This window comes from Caretta caretta, chromosome 1 (genome assembly GCF_965140235.1).
Source record: "Caretta caretta isolate rCarCar2 chromosome 1, rCarCar1.hap1, whole genome shotgun sequence".
Classification (NCBI taxonomy): domain Eukaryota; kingdom Metazoa; phylum Chordata; order Testudines; family Cheloniidae; genus Caretta; species Caretta caretta.
Window position 1 is genome coordinate 296,860,013 of NC_134206.1, and position 18,021 is coordinate 296,878,033.

General features: G+C 39.2%; 1 protein-coding gene across 3 annotated transcripts in view; it reads left to right on the forward strand.

The window, feature by feature from the left end:
• The window catches only part of SCAF11 (SR-related CTD associated factor 11), a 71,236-nt gene that overhangs the window by 17,069 nt on the left and 36,146 nt on the right, over positions 1–18,021 (forward strand). For 2 of the 3 annotated variants that reach the window (XM_048835984.2, XM_048835979.2), the window contains exons 3-5: positions 5,422–5,502; positions 6,768–6,928; positions 15,610–15,687. In XM_048835984.2, coding sequence (XP_048691941.2) covers positions 5,442–5,502; positions 6,768–6,928; positions 15,610–15,687 — 300 coding nt within the window. In that variant the 5' untranslated portion in view covers positions 5,422–5,441. Of the gene's footprint in view, positions 1–4,935; positions 4,955–5,421; positions 5,503–6,767; positions 6,929–15,609; positions 15,688–18,021 lie in introns of those variants that run through there. The other variant, XM_075124389.1, reaches the window with a different exon arrangement.

An 18,021-nucleotide genomic window follows, 5' to 3' on the forward strand; every position in this document is an offset into this window, starting at 1 on the left:
AAGTGATTTATTCTGAAAACTTTTCAGATTAGTTTTACAGCTATATCAGAAAATGAATGATTGTTTGGTTATTTCATTTACCAAAGGTAATTGAAGATTATTTATGAAGTCATTGGGAGGTGAACTATCTCCAATTCAACAGGTTAATCATTAATATTTGGAGGATTTTCTTTCCATGCTGTATTAGGAGGAGAACATCATCAGACAGACATTTTAATTGTTTTATTTAACTAAAACAACAATGTTATGTATTCTGGATTTTATTTTTTCTTCAGTAGCAGACATAGAATATTTTAACAAAACAAGCAAATGAATTTTTTAATTTAGTTAAACATTCAAGTTTTTTAAAATCAGGTTTGTTTTTGTTTGTTTTTAACTAAAATAGTTAAATGAAATATTTTAAAAAACAAAAATAAAAATTAAATCGACTATGTCAGCCAGGTCAACATGAGAAACTTAAAATATTGGCTTCAGCAGCTAACTCAATCGTCTTCACCTTCATTTTCCTGTTTGTTCATAATCTGGAAAAGAAAAATAAGCTTTCCTGCTTTTTCAGGTCCCAAACGATTTGTCAATTTGGAATGAATTAGTCCAAAGAAAGAAAATATTCTTTCTACACCAGTAGAAGAAGCTACTGCTGTTAAAAGTGAGATTATCACCTCACCAATCTCTGAATCCTAGTGCTTAAGTGACTTCCAACAGTTCACTGGTGTAACTTTCTTTAAAACATCATCAGCAAACATATATTTCTTGAATGGTTATTATTCCTAAACTGGGTCTCTCTTACGGCCTGCTGCCATTATAGGTTTTCCCTTCTAGTGAGAGAGAATGGTATGGTAGATCTCAAATCAATGAAGGCTACACTCAAAAAGACCTCAAGACTTCTGGAATATGGTGCTCAAACAGTTTCACTTTTGTTTCTACTGCTTGTCCCTCCCTTCTCACATTTATCTCAAGACTTCTTCTCCTTGTCCGGATCTATTCCGCCCCCAACAATCTTCTACTCATTGAACTTTCTGAAACTTTGCACTTCTAGAGAGAGATAAGGGATTGACTCTGTGTACACAAATTTGCAGAGGGACAATAGGCTTGAGGTCTGTTATTTCTCACCTTTCTATGTTTGTTTGTTTATTTATTTTAAAACATTTTTGCTGTTAACAAGCATATTATCTCTGGAGAGACAAGTGCACAGTTTGAGAACTGCAAAATTAAGCATCTTTGATGGTAACTTCCAGACTGAGCACTGAGTTCCATTAGGTAGATAGAAAGATTAACCTAAATAATCTATACAGAAGTCCTGGAATCCCATAAAATTGGTCCCTAATCCATGAACTGTTGGAACTCATTTAAAAAACTTTTCTTAAACATTAAATGAATATATTGTCTCATACTATAGAATTAGAATTTATAATCCCTATTCCATGATGAGATACACTGTAGCTCAAAGGTATCTTAATTAAAACTATATTTAGATCAGTTTATTCCTCAAAAAGCAATTTATCAAAAAAATCCAATTTAAATAAAAAGAATTGATTTTTTTTAAAAATGTTTTAAAAAATCATTGATTTTTACCCATCCTGCTTTTAAGTACCACTTTTGTCATTAAAGGTCTCAAGACACTTTTTGAGAGATGGGGCATTAACCCTGGTGATGTTGCTTGAATTGCCATTCTGGTAACTACCTTATGCATATGTCAAACTCCCCTTGCAGATTATTACAGTATTTTGCACTTCCTGTCCTACATGTATCCATCTGCTGTGCAGTGATCATAGAAATCATAAGACTGGAAGGGACCTCGAGAGGTCATCTAGTCCAGTCCCTTCTACTTGTGGCAGGACTAAGTATTATCTAGACCATCCCTGACAAGTGTTTGTCTAACCTGCTCTTAAAATCTCCAATGATGGAGATTCCACAACCTGCCTTGGCAATTTATTCCAGTGCTTGACTACCCTGACAGCTAGGAAGTTTTTCCTAATATCCAACCTAAACCTCCCTTGCTGCAATTTAAGCCCCTTGCTTCTTGTCCTATCCTCAGAGGTTAAGGAGAACGATTTTTCTTCCTCCTCCTCCTTGTAACAACCTGTCAGTACCCAGCCCGAGCCGGGAAAGCTAATGATCCAAACAGCAGACCAAATTCACTGGTGAATCCTAGTCATGTGCCACCTGAGGCACGTTGCACATATATGCTCAGAAGATATCATCTCACAGTCTTCTCCAGATTAAACAAACATCTTTCCTGAAATGTGGCACCCAGAACTGGACACAATACTCTAGTTGAGGCCTAATCAGCGTAGAGTAGACCGGAAGAAATTACTTCTCGTGTCTTGCTTACAGCACTCCTGCAAATACATCCCAGAATGATGTGTGCTTTTTTTTTGCAATAGCGTCACACTGCTCATTCCATATTTAGCTTGTGATCCACTATGACCCCCAGATCTCTTTCTGCAGTACTCCTTCGTAGGCAGTCATTTACATACAAGGGGATGAAATTTAGCACCATATGACAGCGGTGTGAACAGCTAGCTAGGTACAGTTGCTGTGGGAACCATATAACCTTGAATTTCATGGTTATTGTGCATTTAAAGGAGAGCTTCAGAGATGTTGATTAGACTTGTACATTTCAAAAAGGGAAAAGGACAATGTTTTAAAATATAACGAGTGCTCTATTTTAACAAAGCTATTTGAAGTTCTGAAAAGTCAAAATTGCAGATGTCTGGTTTCACTTCCAGACTGAGCAACATCACATAATTTAACAAAGGGGATTGAATTAGGGGTTTAGAATAGAAAGGCTGTTTCAGAACTTTGGTTTGAAACATTATGCATTCTGTTGGAGTAAACAGTCCAGATTTATCTGGAGCTAAAGGAAATGGTACCTATCACAAATCTTGATTTAAAAACACCATTTCTCCTTTGTAGTTAGAGACACCTGTTCTCACAATGGTCTTTCTGTCCTCACAGCAAATGGAAAGCAGCAAAGGTGTTATTCACTGCTGGTGCTAGATCCAGAAAGCCCCTCTCAACACTCACTCTGTGTGCTCTTCTGAGAGCCAGAGAACCAGAAGTTACTCCCATAATAGCTTCACTATCTTGAATTCTTTCTACTGAGGCTCCCCTCTAAGCACACTCTGGACATTCAGTGACTTAGGGCTTGTCTACATGGGGAAGTTGCTCTGGAATAAGATAGGGTGTGAATTTAAAGCACAGTAGCTATTCCAGAATAGGTCACTGTATGGAAACTTTTACACTGGAATAAGTGTGTCCACATAGAGAGCTATTCTAGACTAGCTGTTCTGGAATAGTTTATTCCACAGTAGCTATTCTAGTCAATTTCCCTGTATAGGCACGCCCTTAGCGGCCTGAAGTAGCCAATTAAATGGCACTACACAAAGCCACCAGCAGCAGTGCTGCTCACCTTGCTGTTCTTACCACAAGATTGGTAAACAGCACGTGGGAGTAGCTGGGAAGCCGGGGGCGTCTCAACTAAGAGCTACTAGCTGTGCTGAAGGGGACTGCTGCAAATGGGAATCCAAGTGCACATAAACATCAAATCTTAGCAGTAAGCAGCAAGGATAGTGAAGAGTTCAGAGAAGGGAAGGTTACCATGTTACAGCCAGTGGCCTGAGAGCAGCTGCAGGAAAGTGAGCTGTGGCTTGGAAGGGCTGTGTCTATGCTGCAGTTAGACACCTGTGGCAGGGCTGTTGAATTGCAGCGTACACTTCTGAGCTTGGGCTGCAGCCTGAGCTCTAGGACCCTGCAAGTTTGGAGGGTCCTAGGCTGCATCCTGAGCTCTAAGTAACTGCAGTGTAAACTTCCAGAAACAGCCCTGAAATCTGAGCTTCATGAATACAAGTCAGCTGGCACATGCCAGCCGTGAGTTTTTAATTGAAATGTAGACATACCCTCAGTCTATGGACAGGGTAAGTCACCTCCTCTCCCACACTCATTCCCTCTTATAGTCTCTATCTACCTCAGCTGCAGGAGTGGTACCAGAATTAGTTGTATATACATCCTTTCCAGGCAAGCAGGCTTCATACCTAGATACATCAGTAAATCTGTCTCTTAACTGGCCCTGGCAACAAACACATGGGACGTGAATTGAATCCATTCCTGGGTATTGTAAACATGTTTTAAACTATAAAATGTCTCCAACTTCTGCCTTTCTCATGGAAACTTGGATGTTTACTGGGGTTTTACCTTCTCTTCCCCTAAGACTTAGGAGTCTAAGATGCAGCAAGAGGAAAGGGCAATTCAGCGACACAATTCTTAGTGAGTTGCAGCAGGTGTTACTTTTCCAAGGCATCACCTTGTGACCTAAACAAAGATACCCTTCACAAAGAGAGAGAGGAAAAGACACCTATTTTCCATCCTCAGCTAAGAAGACCTGGGATAGGTATAGTGGACAGGCTTTCCCCAAAGATACATACATCCAAACAGATCAACACCAGACCAATGGACAGGCTGTCCTTCAAACCTGTTTTTTTCTTACATGGTAGCACATCAGTGCAGTCTGAGGGAATGGGATATAGGTCCCAGGGACCTCTCTAATCCTTCCCTTTTTTCAGTTAACACCTTTCCCTCTGGGTGATTATGTTAACTGTGTCCTCTATGCTGGTGACTCTTAAGTCTATACCTGCGCTTGTGACCTGTCTCGAATCTCCTATTTCAGCCTGCCTCATTCACATATCTTTCTGGATGTCAAGACAACACTTTCAACTCAGCATGGCTAAAACATTTTCCTGCTAAATCCTCTTAATTCTCACTGTAGTCATGCTACTATTTCTGTTCTTCAGGCTTGGAGCATCATCTTCATCTCTTCTTACTCTTCCATGTACATCTAAGTGATTTCCAAATCCTGCTGTTCCCTCCCTCTCCTGCCCCACCCCCAGCTGCTGAGGTGGGAATGGCAGAGCATAGCTGCTACAGTTTTGCTAGAGATGGAGAATCCCAGTTACAGGTACTAAGGGGGACAACTTATCAAGGAAACTTTCAAGGAAACACATATTTTTATTAATAAAAAGTAATACTTTTCCTTTTAGAATCTTACAAAAGTTTGGGGGATATTTTTATTAAAAATTGATTTGTAGTTCACCTATAAAATATCAGATATAAAGTTGTATTAATATAGTTTTGATATTAAAGGATATTCTTTATTAGGTTTTACAGTGGCTAAACTATTTCTATAGCCATCTACTTGAGCTGGTCCAGTGAGACATTGGGATCAAAACAGGCTACAAAAATGTGCATATTAAATGATCCATATTCTGCTGCTTTCCCTGGCAAATACGTCTGCTCTCCAATTTATATAATAAAAGAATGGCGATCGCTGGAAATTCTTTTGTAAAGTTGATAGTGGTTAATTTCTTTAATTGGAATGTAAACATATATTAAGCGAAACTAAATTGTTACTTCAATATTTTTCAGGTTGTATTTCCCAAGTAGAGATGAAGAACAAAAAAAAATGTATTCCAGATATTGAGGATCAAAAACATGAAGACATGGAAGGTAACGTGTGTGTGTGTGTATATATATATATGTGTGTGTATGTAACTTGTGCATGGTGTCCTGTAATAAAGTGACAACGTCTGGAATTACGTGAAATAAAAATGTTAGGGAAAACATGAAAATGTTTTATTGTCAGTAGTCAGGTTCAAGCAATATGCTTAGATTTTGTATTTGATCTTTCTCTGAATTAGTAGATTGTAGGTTGTAGAATTTAATCTGTTAACCAAATTTTGCTAACCAGTGTAAGTTGTTTGTTTGTTTTTTCTTCTGCCTGGAAAGGTCCCTAAATCCTTTACAGCAACATGTTCAACCTGATCAGTTCTAGAAACAGAAACAGACCTCTTAGTCAGGTGCAGGCAGGGATTGGCCCAGCCCTGGGTTAGTAGTGTTTGCAACTTAATAGCAATGTAGTTTTTGTAAACTTTGAGTAATGTCTCTTCATTTGTGTTTGAATTATGGGTGAGTGGGAAAACATGAAAACACACTTTTGAGTGAAGGAATTAATATATTGTGTGAAAACTTTAAAGTTGACGTGTCATGAAACTAGTCCTTACTAACTGTTGAATTCAGTTTGGTCTGATTTGAAAATAAGTTTTGATTTAACAAAATTAAGAACGTTGCTGCATTTAGCATGCACTGTAGATATTTTATTAGGTCAGGAGGAAGTCATGTGAAAAAATAATTTTAATTTGAATGGAAGTACAAAAAAGCTAAAATTAAGGATAGATGTTTTTGTTGATTTACAAGGTATTAGAACTGAGACATGCTTAACTCATCCCATTATTCCCAGACACCACACGCATATGAGGAGGGGCTTAAACAAAAGGGAACTCATTTTACATTGTGCATTGATTCCAAATAAAATAGGGCTAGATTGTTCAATAATTTAGCTTATCATCCCTGTGTTTATATTTTTTAAAACAAATGTCGAGCTAACTTCCATTCCTTTGAATGGAGAATACTGGTAAGGGTTATGTGGTTTTTCCAGTCAAGTTAAAATTCCTTTATTAACATCACTGTTTTAGTCAACAGCTTGACTAAACAATTGAAACATTGATAATTGACTTGCCACTCTGCTCTTTACTACAACTAGATGAGTTGTTATCTTGTACAAAAAATACAAGATATTAAACTTGAGGAATCAGGAAGATGCTAATATGTACAGTTAAGAGTGTACACACTTATTTTTAACACACACTGTTGTATTCAAATCTAATGTAGTTCCAGAAATGAACAATAATTGAAAGTGTCAATGTTAATAACAGGTGAAGAGAATGAAGAAAGCTGTTCCTGTCCTACTGCTGTGTTATATGATGAAGCTGACAGGTGCCCGATCTGTCTAAACTGCCTTTTAGAACAGGAGGTTGGTTTTCCTGAAAACTGCAGGCACTTCTTCTGCATGACCTGTATTCTTAAATGGGCTGAAGTAAGTTTCAGAACAAAGATGTAATGTGTTCTGTGTGTCTGAAATCTTTAATGGGAAAAATAACTGATTAACTGATCAAGTAAAGTTGTCACTAGTCACTTCGACCATTTATTTTAAATCTATGAGTATGTGTTCTAATTGGATTCAAATTTTCAAAATTTTTAAATAATCTGTTTATAAATAGTGCTAAGTAGCTTTCTCCACTGTTCAAATAGTCTGATACATTACATTTTCTTTCTCAAGACCTCCCACCTCTTGTGATGCCTACAAGAAATTAGCCCATTAATTATGGCTATTTTGAGGGGTAGATGGGGATAATCTCCACTTTATATTTGTGATTGCTAATTATATAAAAAAATTTTATTTGAATCCCATTCCACTAATTATTTATACTTCCCTTATCTTCTGTTGTAATACTTTCTGGGCAGGGACATTGTCTTCATAGGTGAGTGTACAGTACCTAGCACAATGGGGCTTCCATTTTCTAACTCTCGAGTTTGCTGCTGCTCTCCAGGAATTTATTAAGAAATGTTGCTTCCTCCAGATGCTTCATTGTGGTAATATTAAAATCATAATAACAATTTCTCTGTTCTGTAACCAGTAATTATTTTGTAGGTTTTGTTTGCTTGTCTAAAGTAAGTGGAAAACTTTTTTCTGTCCTTAACTTTCTTTTCAATGGTTTTTAATTCTGTTCTGTATCTAGTGTACACTTATTCAAGAACTGAACCCACTGCAGCAAAACTATTATTTTTCTAAGGTTGTCAAACCTAGCTTCAGCTGAAAGTAGGTAAAAGCAATGGATCGTTTGTTTTATGTATCGCTGTTTGGGTTCCTAGTGTAAAAATGACATTGTTTTCTTCAAAAAAAAATTGTCTTTTTGAGTTAGTATTAAGTTTATCTCATTCGGTACAATACAGACCTATGAGAGTTTTCTTCTCTACAATCCTCCTTGCTAGAGTAAATGAGATTTTTGGTTTAAATACATGCTTTACCAGATCCCTAATCATATGTTTAGAAAATAAGATCTCTGCCCTTCTGTTCCCCTCTGTAATAGCTTTTCTTATTGTCATTGATTTCCTCTACAGTATATAGGTAGCATCTACAAGGCCTGATTAGGATTGAGACTGCCATTGTATTAGGCACTATACAAAAGCAGAATAAAGGGTGATTTCTGCCGCAAACAGCTTACTGTCTAATTATTTAAGATAGATAAAGATGTACCTTTTCAGTTTGCTTGTATTTAAGTTTTGTTAGTTGCCATGGGGACCTGTCTGCTTTTTCCACCATGGCTAAAGATAAATGTGTGTGGAGGGAAAACCTCAAATAAATAACTCTATGAAGGTTCCTTTCTCCTCTGGGGCTCTAGGATACCTTCAGCCCATGTAATTATATAAATATAATTTTAAATTTCTTTGTAAAGTCTGGTGGGGAGATACCAAAATGCCATTGTTGGGGAAATTTATAAGTGGTTTTATAGAAGTATATTTTAAATGTGTGACCACTAGAAGTATGTTTATGTTATGTAGTTTGGTCATTACTTTTCCTAATTAATTAGTATTAAATATTTACTGTTAGTTTTAAGGGGGTTTTTTTGTATTTGGTTGAAGGAGTAGTTTAATATTTGCTTACCTACCTTGATCCTTCTGTATGGTCATTCATTTATAAATAACTATCAATTACTTTGACTTATGAGTTGTGAGAAATCACCCAATTCGGAATACAGAAGATACGACAATAATGTATCTTCTTTGAAATGTACAATAACTAGGTTTATACCACCATATACAAGTTCTTGAAGGTTTGTGGTTTATTTTAAAGGCAAAGCTACATCCATTGGGGTGGAAAAAAACTAAGCAGTTACCTGAAAATTCTAATCTGAAAGACTCTCCTCTTTCCCCCACCTTCCAAAATGGAGCCTATTTTCAATATATTCTGTAAAAACTGAGGATAAAAAGAGTTGCTCAATATGACTTGAACTACTGTCAGATTTTTATTTTCTACAGAGGAACCAACTTAAAAACACTAGTATATACACAGTGACAAATGACATTTTACAGTTAATTACAGTTAATCTGCTATTATTTTAAAGAAACTGAAAATTTAAAAAGAAAGGTTTCCTGATTTCTTTGCAGTCTCTGCTTTGATTGTGTGGGGGTAGAGTAGTGTCCTAGGAGAGAAAAGACTAGTACACAGCAATAAGAGAATGTTGCTCACCTTGAAATTCTATTTTTGTGAAGCTGTTTTGTAGGATTCTTCCTCCTGGATCTTAGCTGTCTAGCAAGAGTCAGGTGGTACCCACCAAAATTCATCCCCATATATGACAGTCTTATCTCACTATAGAACTTAACTAACAGGAAAACCGAGAAGTCTGCTGCTTGCCAGGGGCTAAGATTCGCGATGTGACGGAGAGACTGCCGAGACTCATCAAGCCCTCGGATCGCTACCCCTTCCTGCTTCTCCACGTGGGCACCAATGATACTACCAAGAATGACCTTGAGTGGCTCACTGCGGACTACGTGGCTCTGGGAAGAAGGATAAAGGAGTTTGAGGCGCAAGAGGTGTTCTCGTCCATCCTCCCCGTGGAAGGAAAAGGCCGGGCAGGGACCATCGAATCGTGGAAGTCAATGAATGGCTACGCAGGTGGTGTCGGAGAGAAGGCTTTGGATTCTTTGACCATGGGATGGTGTTCCATGAAGGAGGAGTGCTGGGCAGAGACGGGCTCCATCTTACGAAGAGAGGGAAGAGCATCTTTGCGAGCAGGCTGGCTAACCTAGTGAGGAGGGCTTTAAACTAGGTTCACCGGGGGAAGGAGACCAAAGCCCTGAGGTAAGTGGGAAAGCGGGATACCAGGTGAAAGCACAGGCAGGAACGTCTGGGAGGGGAGGGCTCCTGCCTCATACTGGGAATGAGGGGCGATCAGCAGGTTATCTCAAGTGCTTATATACGAATGCACAAAGCCTTGGAAACAAGCAGGGAGAACTGGAGGTCCTGGTGATGTCAAGGAATTATGACGTGATTGGAATAACAGAGACTTGGTGGGATAACTCACATGACTGGAGTACTGTCATGGATGGTTATAAACTGTCACTGTTCAGGAAGGACAGGCAGGGCAGAAAAGGAGGGGGAGTAGCACTGTATGTAAGGAAGCAGTCTGACTGCTCAGAGCTCCGGTATGAAACTGCAGAAAAACCTGAGTGTCTCTGGATTAAATTTAGAAGTGTGAGCAACAAGAGTGATGTAGTGGTGGGAGTCTGCTATAGACCACCGGACCAGGGGGATGAGGCTTTCTTCCAGCAACTCACAGAAGCTACTAGATCGCACGCCCTGGTTCTCATGGGTGACTTTAATCTTCCTGATATCTGCTGGGAGAGCAATACAGCGGTGCATAGACAATCCAGGAAGTTTTTGGAAAGCATAGGGGACAATTTCCTGGTGCAAGTGCTAGAGAAGCCAACTGGGGGGGAGCTTTTCTTGACCTGCTGCTCACAAACAGGGAAGAATTAGTGGGGGAAGCAAAAGTGGACGGGAATCTGGGAGGCAGTGACCATGAGTTGGTTGAGTTCAGGATCCTGACACAGGGAAGAAAGGTAAGCAGCACGATACGGACCCTGGACTTCAGGAAAGCAGACTTCGACTCCCTCAGGGAACGGATGGCCAGGATCCCCTGGGGGACTAACTTGAAGGGGAAAGGAGTCCAGGAGAGCTGGCTGTATTTCAAGGAATCCCTGTTGAGGTTACAGGGACAAACCATCCCGATGAGTCGAAAGAATAGTAAATATGGCAGGCGACCAGCTTGGCTTAACGGTGAAATCCTAGCGGATCTTAAACATAAAAAAGAAGCTTACAAGAAGTGGAAGGTTGGACATATGACCAGGGAAGAGTATAAAAATATTGCTCGGGCATGTAGGAATGAAATCAGGAGGGCCAAATCGCACCTGGAGCTGCAGCTAGCAAGAGATGTCAAGAGTAACAAGAAGGGTTTCTTCAGGTATGTTGGCAACAAGAAGAATGCCAAGGAAAGTGTGGGCCCCTTACTGAATGGGGAGGCAACCTAGTGACAGAGGATGTGGAAAAAGCTAATGTGCTCAATGCTTTTTTTGCCTGTCTTCACTAACAAGGACAGCTCCCAGACTGCTGCGCTGGGCATCACAACATGGGGAGTAGATGGCCAGCTCTCTGTGGAGAAAGAGGTGGTTAGGGACTATTTAGAAAAGCTGGACGTGCACAAATCCATGGGGCCGGATGAGTTGCATCCGAGAGTGCTAAAGGAATTGGCGGCTGTGATTGCAGAGCCATTGGCCATTATCTTTGAAAACTCGTGGCGAACGGGGGGAAGTCCCAGATGACTGGAAAAAGGCTATAATGTAGTGCCAATCTTTAAAAAGGGAAGAAGGAGGATCCTGGGAACTACAGGCCAGTCAGCCTCACTTCAGTCCCCGGAAAAATCATGGAGCAGGTCCTCAAGGAATCAATCCTGAAGCACTGACATGAGAGGAAAGTGATCAGGAACAGTCAGCATGGATTCACCAAGGGAAGGTCATGCCTGACTAATCTAATCGCCTTCTATGATGAGATTACTGGTTCTGTGGATGAAGGAAAAGCAGTGGATATATTGTTTCTTGACTTTAGCAAAGCTTTTGACACGGTCTCCCACAGTATTCTTGTCAGCAAGTTAAAGTAGTACCGGCTGGATGAATGCACTATAAAGTGGGTAGAAAGTTGGCTAGATTGTCGGGCTCAACGGGTAGTGATCAATGGCTCCATGTCTAGTTGGCAGCCGGTGTCAAGTGGAGTACCCCAGGGGTCGGTCCTGGGGCCGGTTTTATTCAATATCTTCATAAATGATCTGGAGGATGGTGTGGATTGCACTCTCAGCAAATTTGCGGATGATACTAAACTGGGAGGAGTGGTTGATACGCTGGAGGGCAGGGATAGGATACAGAGGGACCTAGACAAATTGGAGGATTGGGCCAAAAGAAATCTGATGAAGTTCAATAAGGATAAGTGCAGGGTCCTGCACTTAGGACGGAAGAACCCAATGCACAGCTACAGACTAGGGACCGAACGGCTAGGCAGCAGTTCTGCGGAAAAGGACCTACGGGTGACAGTGGACAAGAAGCTGGATATGAGTCAGCAGTGTGCCCTTGTTGCCAAGAAGTCCAATGGCATTTTGGGATGTATAAGTAGGGGCATAGCAAGCAGATCAAGGGACGTGATCGTTCCCCTCTATTCGACATTGGTGAGGCCTCATCTGGAGTACTGTGTCCAGTTTTGGGCCCCACACTACAAGAAGGATGTGGATAAATTGGAGAGAGTCCAGCGAAGGGCAACAAAAATGATTAGGGATCTGGAACACATGACTTATGAGGAGAGGCTGAGGGAACTGGGATTGTTTAGCCTGCAGAAGAGAAGAATGAGAGGGGATTTGATAGCTGCTTTCAACTACCTGAGAGGTGGTTCCAGAGAGGATGGTTCTAGACTATCCTCAGTGGTAGAAGAGGACAGAACAAGGAGTAATGGTCTCAAGTTGCAGTGGGGGAGGTTTAGGTTGGATATTAGGAAAAACTTTTTCACTAGGAGGGTGGTGAAACACTGGAATGCATTACCTAGGGAGGTGGTAGAATCTCCTTCCTTAGAAGTTTTTAAGGTCAGGCTTGACAAATTGATTTAATTGGGGATTGGTCCTGCTTTGAGCAGGGGGTTGGACTAGATGACCTCCTGAGGTCCCTTCCAACCCTGATATTCTATGATTCTGTGATACCACCCTGGAACATTTTATTCATTTCCTCTTGACAGATCAGCAAAGGTTCCCCATAGAAGATACACCTCTTCAATTATTGTTCCTGTTCAGCACCTACTCTGCTTTAGTATCTATTCTACATGCCCCTGTGCCTTCTAATCAGGTCTTGTCCTCCATTATTTAAGTTTTATTTTGGTGACATCAGGGCAGGACTCTTCAGCCATCACTAGATCAGGAGCATAAATAGAAAGCTAGTCTCTGAAGATCTTAAAGAATCCTCTGATGCGTTGTGTAAGTTCTTCCTTTTGGCACTGAGCACTTTGGCATTGTTGCTTCAGCACTTTGGCAAATAACACAATCTCCCACCAGGGTTTAATCCAAGGAAAGGCACAGAGAGGATAGTTTTATCATGTGGAGGGTGGGGTGTGATCCAAGGAAGCCTGTAAGGTAAAAGAATAAGACAAAAGGAGGAGTATAGCAGGGGTCTGTGAGAAGCCAGATCCAATTAAACGGGGGCAAAGGGAGACTAATGCCTAGGAGTGGTAGGAGCCATTTCCTCTCTGCAGCAAGAGAACAGCATTACAGTTAGTTAATTACATTTACATTTCAGTTAGTTATGAACTTCATTTCCTATCCTCAGTTGTCATAATGATGCTATGCGCCATAAAAAAGCTGATGAGTTCCACTGCAGACGTGGCTGTCCTTTAGTAGTGGGCAAAGTGACTTATGTACAGTGTTTGTAAAGAGCTGTGGGATCCCTTTGGTATGAAAGGCACTATATGAACATAAACTGTGTTATCCATGGTAGCACGTTATAGAAAAATTGAGTTCTGTGAACTTTTTGTATATATGCTATGACCCAAGGAACCCTGAATGCCAGCTGGCAAGGGGGTTACAAGAACATTCTGATTCTGGTAGGTACATTCTGGTTCACCAGAGAAAATCCTGTGTGGGCTTAAATGAAAGCCAGGGTCACACCAGTCATTGTCATTGTTATGAAATGTATGTACAGATGCTATGTAAGGAGTTATGTATGTCTGCTGAAAATATGTTCTGTATCACAGCAGAGGTGCAGAAGCAGGTTTCCTGTCAGACAAAAGATGTTTATTTACCTGTCTCTGTTAAAATGTAAATTGAGTTTTATCTGCTTCACAGTTGGTCTTACATTACCCATCAAAGCTAAATGCAGATGAAGGATTGTAAGAATTTCGGAAAGGAATGAACAGGTATAGAAATACAACAGGGGAAGAGAACCTTATCTTGATACCCTTTAAAGGTTCACTGGCTGATATTTTGGGAACAAAAAAGACATCCTGTCATCCTGCACCTAGGGAGTAAAAGTGCAGTACATTTACACTTGTGAAAATGGGATCGCTGCCAGTTTGGTTTTAAGACTCTTCAAAAGGCTGTGAGTGAGGTTAACTTCATTAGACAGGTTAACTAATAGTTAAGTTTAGTCTCTAGAAAATGTTATATTTAAAACAAAAAAAAACATAACTTTTTCTTTCCATTATCCTTGCTCACTATCTCTTGAATCATTGGTAATAAACTTATCGTTGTTTTCACTGTAAATATATCTAAGTGTTGTGATATTAAGTAAGGTGAGTTGAAGTTGATAAACTTTTTTCAAAAAGATTCAGAAACTGTATTTTTTATTCAGCGTCCTTTATACCCCACAGCTGTGAAGGAAAAAAAAATAGCTGCAGCTAACTTCATGTAACGTTATTTCTGGAGAGTACCTGCTGAACTAGATATTTTGGTACATTCTGTTTCACATATAGCAGTTTTGTCCTTAATTAAAAGTTTAATGGTTGGGTGAAATTATGAGTCTCTACATGACAGCTTTTATGATGGTTGATTAAATTTTACTAGGGTAATAAATGCAAATCAGTTAATATGAGCCAGTTGTAACATTGCATGTTTCGAGCAACTTACTTTCATTTTTGTGGTTTTTTGTATTTTGTTTAGGGAGTCTTAATAGGTTTACATACCATTGCCATGTAAATATCAGAAACAAAATAATAAATCAGTATTAGAGGAACAAGGTAGGTGAGGTAGTATCTTTTATTTATCCAACTTCTGTTGGTGAGAGAGACAAACTTTCGAGCCACACAGAGCTCTTCTTCAGGTGTGGCTCGGAAGTTTGTCTCTCTCACCAACAAAAGTTAGTCCAATAAAAGATATTACCTTACTCACCTTGTCTCTCCAATATTCTGGGATCAACATGGCTACAACTACACTGCATACAATAATTAGCATGTCAATGAGCTTTTGTTTAGACACATCATACAAAAATATAGTCATCAAATCTTTCTTTAACAAAGTGGTACTATATTACAAAGTGAGCCTCCTTACATCTAAGACATGGTTCTAGTGATCTTATTAAATTGAGTAAAAAGAAAAGGAGTACTTGTGACACCTTAGAGACTAACAAATTTGTTAGTCTCTAAGGTGCCACAAGTACTCCTTTTCTTTTTGCCAATACAGACTAACATGGCTGCTATTCTGAAACCTGTCATTAAATTGAGGGAAATCTCTGCTCATTGAACAGAATAGGCATGTTTATCCAATATTATTTTATTTTTAAAAAAATTGAACAAGAGTGCTGGGTTATTTTATAGGTGAAAGTACTTTGTCTGAGTACTGAATAAAAGATAACCAAATATCAAAGTATCCATTTGCCCTCTGTCTGTTTTTCTGGGTACGTAATTAGTGTGTTAATTTTTCCATAACAACTTCCCATATTTATTGGATCCGTTCCTCTACGGTTGGACTATTTTTCTTTTTCCATTGAGAGGCTATCAATAGCTGAGCAGCTAGTAGAGGGTGAGAGATTTCTGCTAAGAAGTCCAGGAGAATTAAATGAATTAAAAGTCTAGACAATTGGGTTTTTTTTCCCTAATTTGGTGTAAATCCTAATAAATGAAAAATCTTCTTTCAGGTTATGGCTTCATGTCCGATTGATCGCAAACCTTTTCAAGCAGTATGTCAGCTTGGTGCATTAAAATACCATATAAAGGTAAGTCCAGAGTTCTTTTCTTTTTCAAATACATTTCAGTTGTGGGCTATGCTGAAGCCTGTTGTTCATAAATTACTATTATTAGCTAAAAGAAAAGGAGTACTTGTGGCACCTTAGAGACTAACCAATTTATTTGAGCATGAGCTTTCGTGAGCCACAGCACGGCTGTTCCTCTGAAACCTGTTATTATTAGCTAAGACTCACTGGTTAAATACACTGCATTTTTACCCAATATTTGATAACATTTAAGTTGTTTTTGAACAAAAAAAATTTTTTCTTCACAAACTTTTACAGTATCCCCCAAAATAGGCATTTTCCTTGCATCTTATCTTCACTTAAAAAAGAAAATACTTAAGTGTCTTTATAAGCTAACCTTGTATAAATTTGCATGTAAATTATCCTTTCTCAGAAAAAGTGCTGCTTGTATGTACAGGTTTTGCTGTTCTATACAGTCACCAGTAAAAATTGAAATTTCAAGTATCAAGAAGCTTTGCCGCAGCCAGATGTTTAAGTTTGAGTGACTGTGAAAGGCTCAGCTGTATACAGTGGTTGAGGTGGAGCACACACAGAGAGGGGCAGTTTTTCAGAGAGTGGTAGTTTTTTCAGATAGCTAGAAAAAAATATAAAGTTTTCATGGGTCAATATCAACATCTTGAATTGCAGCGGGAAGCAAGTAAATATGCCTAGTGCAATTCTTATGTAGTGTACTTCTTGTGGCTAACACAGCAAAGCAAGCTGGCTTCAGCATTCTTCAGAAGCAGTGAGGTAGTTTTTTTGCAGTTCAGTGGAATATCAGGTTGAGACACTAATTATCAGGTGACCAATTCCTGTCAGCTGTTTCTAGTGTCTCCTGGCAATGCAGTTTGTCTTTGATTCTGTTATCATTGACGTATAGCCAATAGCCTGCCTCCCATCAATAGAAAACTACTTTTCAATCCCATTTTATTCCTGAATTCTCTTCTGAAGAACCAAGGAAGTGGCTGATGCAAGATAAACTAAGTTTTTGAGGATGAGGGTTTTGTATTGGTTGTGGGAGAAGATAAACCTAGCTTCTAATGTCACAGAGACTGTTAAGGAGTGACTAGATCACAGTCTATATGGGAAACAGATATTCAGTCTAGCAGCCAATAGCTGGCAGTTGATGCTAGACATATTCAGACTGGAAATAAGGTGTGGGTTTTTTTAAAGAACAAGAGTAATTAAACATTGGAACAGCTTACCAAGGGTTGTAGTGGATTCTCCATCACTGGTGATCTTTAAATCAAAAGGTGAAGTTTTTCTAAAAGAGATGCTATAGTTTAAACAAGTTATGTGATCTGTGTTAGACAGGAGGTCAGACTAAATCACAATGGCTCCTTCTGGTCTTATCTGTGAATGTTCAAAATAATTGCATTATCAGCTGGCAAACGGGGCAGCAAAATAGGGCTTTTAAAACAGCAAAAATTCTGGATGTTCATCTAGCAGGACAGTTATGAGTAAGATTTGCATGAGGCCACAAACAAAATTTTGTGTGAAGCATAATGATCTATTGTTTAGTGTTCCTGATATATGACTAGTTTGAGTATTACAATAGGATAATTATTTATTGTATAACCATAGTGCCCAGGAACCCCAGTCATGGACTGGGACCCCATTGCACTGAGGTCTGTGCAAACCCAACAAAAAGAAGGTCTCTGTCCTAAAGATCTTACAAGCTAAGTACAAGACAAGAGACAACAGATGGATACTGACAGATGGGAGGGAATACAAGGAAACAATGAGAAAATATTCGTTAGCGTGATAGGCTGTGATATCAGCACACCAGTGGCCTAACTATATAAGTAATATATGGATTACTTGATGATTTTTCATGTGTCAGAAGTATTTTAAAAGTTGAGTCTAGAACAAGGAATACACAAAAGTATAAAGATGAAGGATTATGATCAAGTGTAATAAAATGCAGAAACTTGTTGTGGGGCCATGGTAGAAACTCCCTGATTAAGACTCTAACTTAATTGAAAGTTGGTCTTGTAATGGCAACAGTGCTCCTTCCCATTTTCACATACTTTCTCAAAGCTCCTCTTTATCGGAAATCTCTCATGTTGTCTGTAACCAACAGGAGAACCTTTGTTGGAATGACTGAGATAATCGGGCACGGTCCTTTTAAGAGATGAAACTATGGTGGGGGTGGGTGACTGTTCTAATTTGGAAAGTGTTCAATTTTTGCACTGCAAAAACAGCTTAAACTAGAGACTTCATATTTGCTAATTTGTCTTTCTTCAAGTAGATGCAGATGTGTATTCCACTTTGTTGTGTACATGACCAGCGCACCAAAGCCGGAGATTTTGCCTAGCA